Here is an 8,091-nt window from a genome sequence, read left to right as displayed (position 1 = left end):
TTCTTAAAGTTTTGCAATGTCTTATCTTCTGAGGGCCGGGTTCTCACTTCTATTATGTTGTCCAGAAACTTTCTTTTCCTAAGCTTTTACTAGCCTTAAAAATAGAAGTTATTTTGACCTGGAGCCCACTTTGAGGGAATTGGGGGCTGAATTCTCTGAACTCTCCTTAACTTAATGCCTCAAGATATGTTGTCACAGAATTGATGCAGAGTGACCTACATAAAATTATCGTGTCTCCTCAACCACTCAGCTCAGATCATGTCAAAGTTTTTCTTTATCAGATTTTGCGAGGTAAGATTTTCTTTATCAAGAAAAAGATAGTGTCACTGTGTAAATGAAATGTTTTACTTTTCATTTGACCTTTAATCTGACCTTCCAATGTTTTCTTTTTTCCTAAATACTTTTTTTCTTTTGACCAAGGTCTAGTTAATAATCTCTATACTTGATGTTAAATAAGAGGCTTTTAAGGATAGCCAAATGGTTCTTATTTTTAGTGATGAAATAGAGTGCCCTGTCTAATTTATTAGGCAGTTGAGTAGGTCAGTCTATACAGGTGAATAAGCAGGATGGTTTGCTAAGCAGCAGTGGTTTAGTACGAAATGACTATTAGTAAATTGAGAAATCACTATGTGTTCCCTATGGATGTCATCCTTTCTTTAAGCCAGTTTTAGGTCGTCCTGATCAGAGTGTTGGCTGAATCCAACTCTAGGAAAACAAAATGATTATTAAAGTGAAAGCATGGAGGAGACTGATAGAAACAGCCAACTAAATTATTCTCAGTTCTGGTTTATTAAAGAGCAAGGACTTGATAGAGAAGCGGTTTGGGCTAACAGTGATGGAGTTTTCTCTGGCCATGAGGTGCGTGCTTCAGAATTTTTGCTATTATAAATTGAGAACAGTTTAAAGCTGAAACAGCTTTTTGACCTAAAAAATACTCCCCCACTTCCCACTGCCAAGATTCATGGAATTAAGACATTCTTTATAAGATTGAAAAGCATCAGCCAAAACATACGCACAATATTAAAACTAAAAAGCCCACCTTCTATAGTTGTGTGTTGCTATTCAGCAGAGGGTGGAGAGGGGAGATATTGGAATTTTTTTATTCTTGTACAAAATGTGATTTGCTATATTTTATTCAAAAGACAAGCCTTAAAGTTATGACCTTTTTCTGGCAGTGCTAAAACTCCCTGTCTTTTAAAGTGTAGTTTATTACCCTCTGGATTCTCAGGGGTGGAGATACTACCAACAAACCTGGGCAAGTTTCTAAATGTTGTTGCTTCAGTGAGTATCCTGGGAAAGTCCTGAGAAGGGCTCCCTGTCGGTTGATGGGAAGTATTTTGTTGGAGCATGCTCAGAATCACAGGTTTGGGGTCATCAATAGGAGAACTCCAATAGCCATACTTAGAGTAACTTAAGGATAATTGTCAGCAGCATTTGGGCCAGAAAAGCTTATCTATACACAAACCTAAATAATCTTTTGAATTGTAGGTATTATCTCTAGATTATGTAAACTTTTTATGACTATTTTACTGTAGCAAAATTATATTTTTTTGAGCTAAGACTAAATCAAGCTTTTTAATCATGATCACTCCGCAGTTAGTTAGGGAACCATTTAAAATCCTGTATTCTCTGTTTCTATGGTTTTCCCAGATTAGTGGTTGAATAAAAGGAATTAAATATCTGCACTTAAATCTGCTTATTATTTCAGGTTTGAAATATCTCCATTCAGCTGGCATTTTACATCGAGACATTAAGCCAGGGAATCTCCTTGTGAACAGCAACTGTGTTCTAAAGGTAGTTTTTCCGTTTATTTAAATATCTGAGAAAAACAGAATGTCAAGGCAGATTTAAGAAAAATACGTTTTTTAGAAAGAAATCCTTATTATTATTTTCATCACTTAACCAAAAATTAAAGAACCCAGTTTTCTCTAGTGATATCTCTAGTCATGGCTATTGTAACTAATTTGTAGTATTGCCTCGGTTTCTTCATGATACTTTGCATATGTTTTGGAAAACCTGAAATTGGAATTACAGTGGAACTAAAATATTATAATAGAGAAGGTGATTTCTTTTCAGATTATTCCATTATTAAAGGAAGTATATATCGGAGGAAATACCGAAAGACCAGTAAGATTCTATTTATATGAAAATGAAGTATGACTTTTTTAAGAAAACTGTGTTTTTACACAGCTAACATTTTTATATGCTGTTAGAGGTAGCAAAATAGGAAAGTGGAAACATTTAAAAGTGAAAACACTAAGCTAGAAAGGAGTCAAGTGTTTATCTGTTAATACATATACAGTATTCTCTTCTGAAGGAGAATTGCTTATGGGATTAATTATAGTTAGCCCAGAATTTTCATGTTAATTAACATTTTTACTTTTCCTCTAATACCACTTCCTCCCCATTGTCTTTGTTAGTGACTCACAAATAGCAAAAACCACATATGTGCATTTCCCCATCACTAATAAAGATACATTTTAGCAGAACTCCTAAAAAGTGAGAGATCCACCATATTTTCCCCCATCATAGGAATTACAGATAAAGGTCTTCCTGGGGCTGTGTCATCTCTGTGTGAGAAAATTAAAATTCCACTTATGAGTAATGACAGTATTTATGGTGCTTCACCTACAATAGATGTAAAATCTTAACGTTTTAACTGACATATATGAAAAAGAAAAATTTTTAAAGTGTTTTCTACTTTATTTTTTTTTAATATATTTTATTGATTTTTTACAGAGAGGAAGGGAGAGAGATAGAGAGCTAGAAACGTCGATGAGAGAGAAACATCGACCAGCTGCCTCTTGCACACCCCCTACCGGGGATGTGCCCACAACCAATGTACATGCCCTTGACCGGAATCGAACCTGGACCTTTCAGTCCGCAGACCGATGCTCTACCACTGAGCCAAACCGGTTTCGGCAAAATGTTTTCTACTTTAATCAACAGGGGGGAGGAGACAGGTGAAAAAAGTGAAGGGTACTAAGAGGTACAGATTTCCAAGTTAAAAATAAAAGTAATCCAGACTATCATTATTGCTTAGCTTGTTTGTAGATAAACTAAATATTAAAGCCAAATATATGTGAATTTCACTTTTTATTTTAAGTGCTGTCTTTCCACTGTATGCCAGTTTTCTTTAAAAACTGGTGCGTTATGCTGCTTTTGAATAAAAATTTTCTCTTCATACAGTTTCAAGAACTTTGTTCCTGTTTTGACCCTAGAAAGCTAAAAATCTATTTTTCATATTTTATCTGAAAACAGCTAAAGTTGTAGTTTGGTCTTTTGTTTCCACAAAGAAATTAATTATCCCCAAAATTCCTTGAAGTAAATATTCCATCATAGGTCATTGGGTTCATTCCCCTGCTACCTATCCCCATTCAAAAACTAAAAGTATGTATAAACCTTATAGTCAGGAATTCTTTGTTCTATTCAGACCAAGTCAGTTTTATGACAACTTAGCCAGTTTCTTATTTCAGTTTCTGTTGGGAGAACTTCACAAAGCATTTTGTGTTTTAGCTGTCATGCTTGATGCCATTAACTGCTTGAGGTCTATTTTCCAAATTGTCTGTTATGGTAACCTCTGGCTACATGAATAAGTAACTAAAGGAAAATGTCATTTATGCATAAACAACACAAATTGAAATTTTTCTCTGCTCCCTTGACTTGTCTCTGTGGCCTACTTTTAAAAACCATAGTAGAATGAAGGCTCTCTCTTCTCAAATGTAAAATTCATCAAAAATATTATGGTAAAATATTTTTTATTTTTAAAACAATTTTTAATTGATTTTTTTAGAGAAAGAGGAAGGGAGAGGAAGAGAGAAAATGATGTGAGAGCGAAACATTGATTGGCTGCCTCTTGCACGCCCTCTACTGGGAATCGAGCCTGAAACTTGGGCATGTGCTCTGACCAGACATTGAACCTGCAACCTTTCAGGGCACAGGACCATGCCCAGCCAAATGAGCCACACTGGCCAGGGCATGATAAGACATTTATTTTAAATTAAATTAGTATCTTCTCATTATGATTTATTTTGTTTCCTGTTAAGCACAAAATGGGTAATTTTGCTTGAAATCTCAAATATCTTTTTGGTTATCTGATCATATAAACTTTTTACTTTGATGTAGCTTGTATTCCAGATAAATTGCCAAAAATGATTCCATATCAGGCTGATGTTTTGTTTTGTTTAAAAACATTCTTACTGATTTTTTTACAGAGAGGGGGAGAGAGAGAGAATGATAAACATTAATGTGAGTGTGAAACACCAATCATCTGTCTCCCCACGCTCCCCAGTGGGGGAGCAAGCCTGAAACCCGGACATGTGCCCTGACCAGGAATCGAACTGGCCACCTCTCAGTGCACAGGAAAATGCCCAATCAACTGAGCCACACTGGCTAGGGTGCCAGACTGATATTTTTACCAAAGGACTTGCTTTATAACAGAAAACACTTCTTGTTGGGTGGGTGGTGGGGTGTTTGTTTTTTAAATGTGAGTACAAAAAAGATATAGGAGAGTGGAAATATGTTCTTTGCTTCTGTTTTGTTTTTTAAAATATGATAAAAATTCATGGCCAACCAATAGAGTTTTTAAAATTCTGTGTTATTGAACACTAGCCTATATAGTATTTGAATATCCCCATATACAAATACAAATTCATTTGATGGGACCAGACATAATAAATTGAAGACAGAAAGAGAGAATTGCCAAAAATTAGGTGTAAAATTTGTTTCCATTGAAGTAATGGTATTTTATTTTTTTCAAATAAAATCATATGCAAGGACCTCAACTTAGAAAACAGACAACTTAGAAAAAGTGTTATTTTGTCATTTAAAATATTGACTCATAAAGTTAATAAGTGGAGCACTGGAGCTTAGATGGCCATTACTCTCTTATCCTCAATGCTCCCATTGTTTGTTTTGGTTGCCCAGTATCAAGAAAATCTTAATTTCTAAAAGTAAGCAGAAGTTGCTGGCACTGCAACTATTTACTAACAGCTCACCTTGCAATCTCAGCATACTTTTTAGTTGAAAAGAAAAACCAAAAAAGATTTATTTTTAGGTCTGCATATTTATTAACCAGTCTTTCTCATTTACTGTTGTGTCTCCAGGTTCTAGGATACTGCCTAAAACATACAGGCACTCAATTAAATATTTATGGCATGAAGAAACGAATGAATCTAGTAGAACTGGTATTATATAGTTTACTACTTTTTTATATGCTCACACATTTGAGTATGCATTAGTCTTTTAAATAGATACACGTGAAGTTTAAGTACAGTGGTTATGGAACTCCTAAAATACCTCCTGCGAACTATATTTAGCAGGATTCAATTTGAAACCTATATAAGCTTTAAAGAAATTTTACTACATATATTCCATAATGATAGTGAACAGAGCTCAGGAAGTCTTCAGGTTATACTTTTTAAATAATGTCTTCCTCCATAAGCCAGCCTTGAAAATAGATAACTTAGCTTCTGTATTATAATAAATTAGAAAAACTCACTCAGCTAGGGTTTTTTTGTTGTTTTCAACTGAAAACATTAAAGGTGAGAAGCCTACTTTTAAGAGACATCATTTTATATAAAAATATGGAAATTTGAGAGTTTTCTTTCCTCTTTTCCAAATTATATATTGACACAAATATTCTCTATCTATATAACTGAAAACTTTCAAAGTTCAAAGATCTATCAAGATTTTGGCTTTTTGTTGTCTTGTTTTGCTTTACCATTTGTCTGTTTGACAATATCTTGAAAATCTTTTCTATTTAGATTTGTGATTTTGGATTGGCCAGAGTGGAAGAATTAGATGAATCTCGTCATATGACTCAGGAAGTTGTTACTCAGTATTACCGGGCTCCGGAAATCCTGATGGGCAGCCGTCACTACAGCAATGCTATTGACATCTGGTCTGTCGGATGTATCTTTGCAGAACTACTAGGACGAAGAATACTGTTTCAGGCACAGAGTCCCATTCAGCAAGTATGATATCACTTTAGGCTTCAGAAACTTCCAATTCTAATAACAGACTTAAAAGAAAAACTATCTTGCATATATGCCTTGGGCTTATTCATTGTACTGTCTAAATTGCTTTTAGAATATTCAGGTTCCCTTACAATTCAGAAAGTTACGAAGTTGCAGATTACAGAGAGAATCATTTTATAACTTTCGGGCCTGTTGGGGGGGGTTCACTTTATTACATGCTCGGGCCGAGCAGCAGCCTGCTGTAACAATTTGCACAGCTATAATCTTCAGTTGTCGGAGGGCCTCTGTTCCTTTGGCTGACTAGGTCTGACTTGAAAATGTATTTGGTAGCTTAATGTACTTACACTTTATGCTTAGAACATAAGTTTTGAGTGCTGGCTTCTTTAAATCTAAACATTTAGACACATTTCTAACCTTTATTATTGGGCTAAAATATTTCTGTATGGCAGAAAACATCAGGAGCTGATTAAAATGTAGCTTTGGGGCACCATAATGCTTTCATTGTCTGCCTTTATAGCTAATTCATTACTACACATATTTTCTTGGGATAATTTTTAATTATTTTTTGTTCATAAATTTTAACAGTATTATTTGTTTGAGAATAATGTAACAATGATGAGCTTAGGCTGTGAATCAAATTGGTGGGTTCAGATCTTAGCTCTGCTACCTAACTATTAAATCTTGGCCAAGTTAAACTGTTCTGAGGATTGTTATACAGATTAAATGAAATAGTAAAGCTGAAAATAAGGCCTGGCATATAGTAAGCACTCAAGAAACATAATGGTGGTGGTATACCAGGATGCCAGGATTGTGTCAGTAAATAAGACAAAGTTAGTTCCTGCCTTTGTGAAACTTTTTCATGATACAGAAATTAAGTAAGTATACAAATAAATAATCCCAAGTAATGATAAATTCTTTGAAGAAAAAGTAAACCAGCCCTAGCCAGTTTGGCTCAGTGGATAAAGCATTGGCTGGTGGACCAAAGGGTCCTGGGTTCAATTCTGGTCAAGGGCACATACCTTGGTTGCAGGCTCCTCCTCCGCCCTGGCCCTGGCCCTGGTCGGGATGTGTGCAGGAGGCAACCAATCGATGTTTTTCTCACATCTTGTTTCTCTGTCTTTCCCTCTCTCCTACACTCTAAAAGATCAATGGGAAAATATTTTCAGGTGAGGATTGAAAAAAAAAAAATTAAACCAGGTTGAGATAGAAAATGCCGATGGAGCAGAGCAGCACTAAGGAATTCTCTGAGGAAATAACATTGAGAGTGACCCAAGTGAAATGAGAGAAGCACGGTCTGGGAAAGAGTCTTCCAGGAAAAGGGACACCAGCATAATAGAGCTTCTGAGGCAGGAGCAGGTGTGGCATGTTGGGGGCATCCTCAAGGAAGAGCACGTAGGCGCTGAGGTCGGAGAAGCCTGGCCGCGGCAACCTGATGAGGCTTTGGGTTTTTCTTCTCTGCAAAGTGTGATGGGAAACGATGTGAAGGTTTTGAGCAAGGGTGTGTTAAAATTTGATCACCCTGACTACTGTGGATCTTTGTAAATAATTCATGTACTTGACCAAAAATGGAATCTTTTTTTTTTTATTCTCTTTCTACAAAGAGTCGTTAACTGATACATTAGAAACTGCATATGCTATGATCAACATTTAAATTTATTTCTCTACACATATTCAAAGTCAATTTTTTAAGGTTTACATCTTAAAAATTGATCCTAGTAACAGAAAACTTATATATAATTTAATGTTGATTACTATTGACAGTATCAATATTTTTGGAAAGTAAAGTTTAATAGACTTCCCTGAAAGACTATCATTATATTTGGACATGAGGAGCTGCCATACAAAAAAGCTTAAGTAATATGATAAACAAGGAACTTGCCAGGTCATGGGCTGCTTCTGAAAAGAATATTTAAAGAAAAGTGTGAGGCAACTGGGATGGGATGCAAATTATCTCCTTTTCTAGAGAAATGCATAGGTCTTGAGTTTGCCAGTGTGGCATAGCCACTGAAGGAGAATTCTCATTTATCTATCTATCATTAGTGTATTTTTTTTTTTTTTAATATATTTTATTGATTTTGTACAGAGAGGAAGGGAGAGAGAGAGAGAGTTAGAA

The 8,091-nt window shown here is 35.3% G+C and overlaps 1 protein-coding gene across 2 annotated transcripts in view; it reads left to right on the top strand.

The window, feature by feature from the left end:
- Positions 1-8,091, top strand: part of NLK (nemo like kinase) — a 123,166-nt gene that overhangs the window by 94,599 nt on the left and 20,476 nt on the right. For both annotated transcript variants that reach the window (XR_004982753.2, XM_036408546.2), the window contains exons 4-6: positions 185-291; positions 1,709-1,794; positions 5,766-5,975. Coding sequence is in view for 1 of the 2 variants with exons in the window: in XM_036408546.2 (XP_036264439.1) it covers positions 185-291; positions 1,709-1,794; positions 5,766-5,975 (403 nt within the window). In the remaining variant the exon portion in view is untranslated. The remainder of the gene's footprint in view (positions 1-184; positions 292-1,708; positions 1,795-5,765; positions 5,976-8,091) is intronic.

The sequence above is a fragment of the Pipistrellus kuhlii genome, unplaced genomic scaffold (genome assembly GCF_014108245.1).
Source record: "Pipistrellus kuhlii isolate mPipKuh1 unplaced genomic scaffold, mPipKuh1.p scaffold_m20_p_39, whole genome shotgun sequence".
In the NCBI taxonomy this organism is placed as follows: domain Eukaryota; kingdom Metazoa; phylum Chordata; class Mammalia; order Chiroptera; family Vespertilionidae; genus Pipistrellus; species Pipistrellus kuhlii.
Note: the sequence above shows the minus strand (reverse complement) of the source record. Positions and strands in the feature narration are given on the sequence as shown.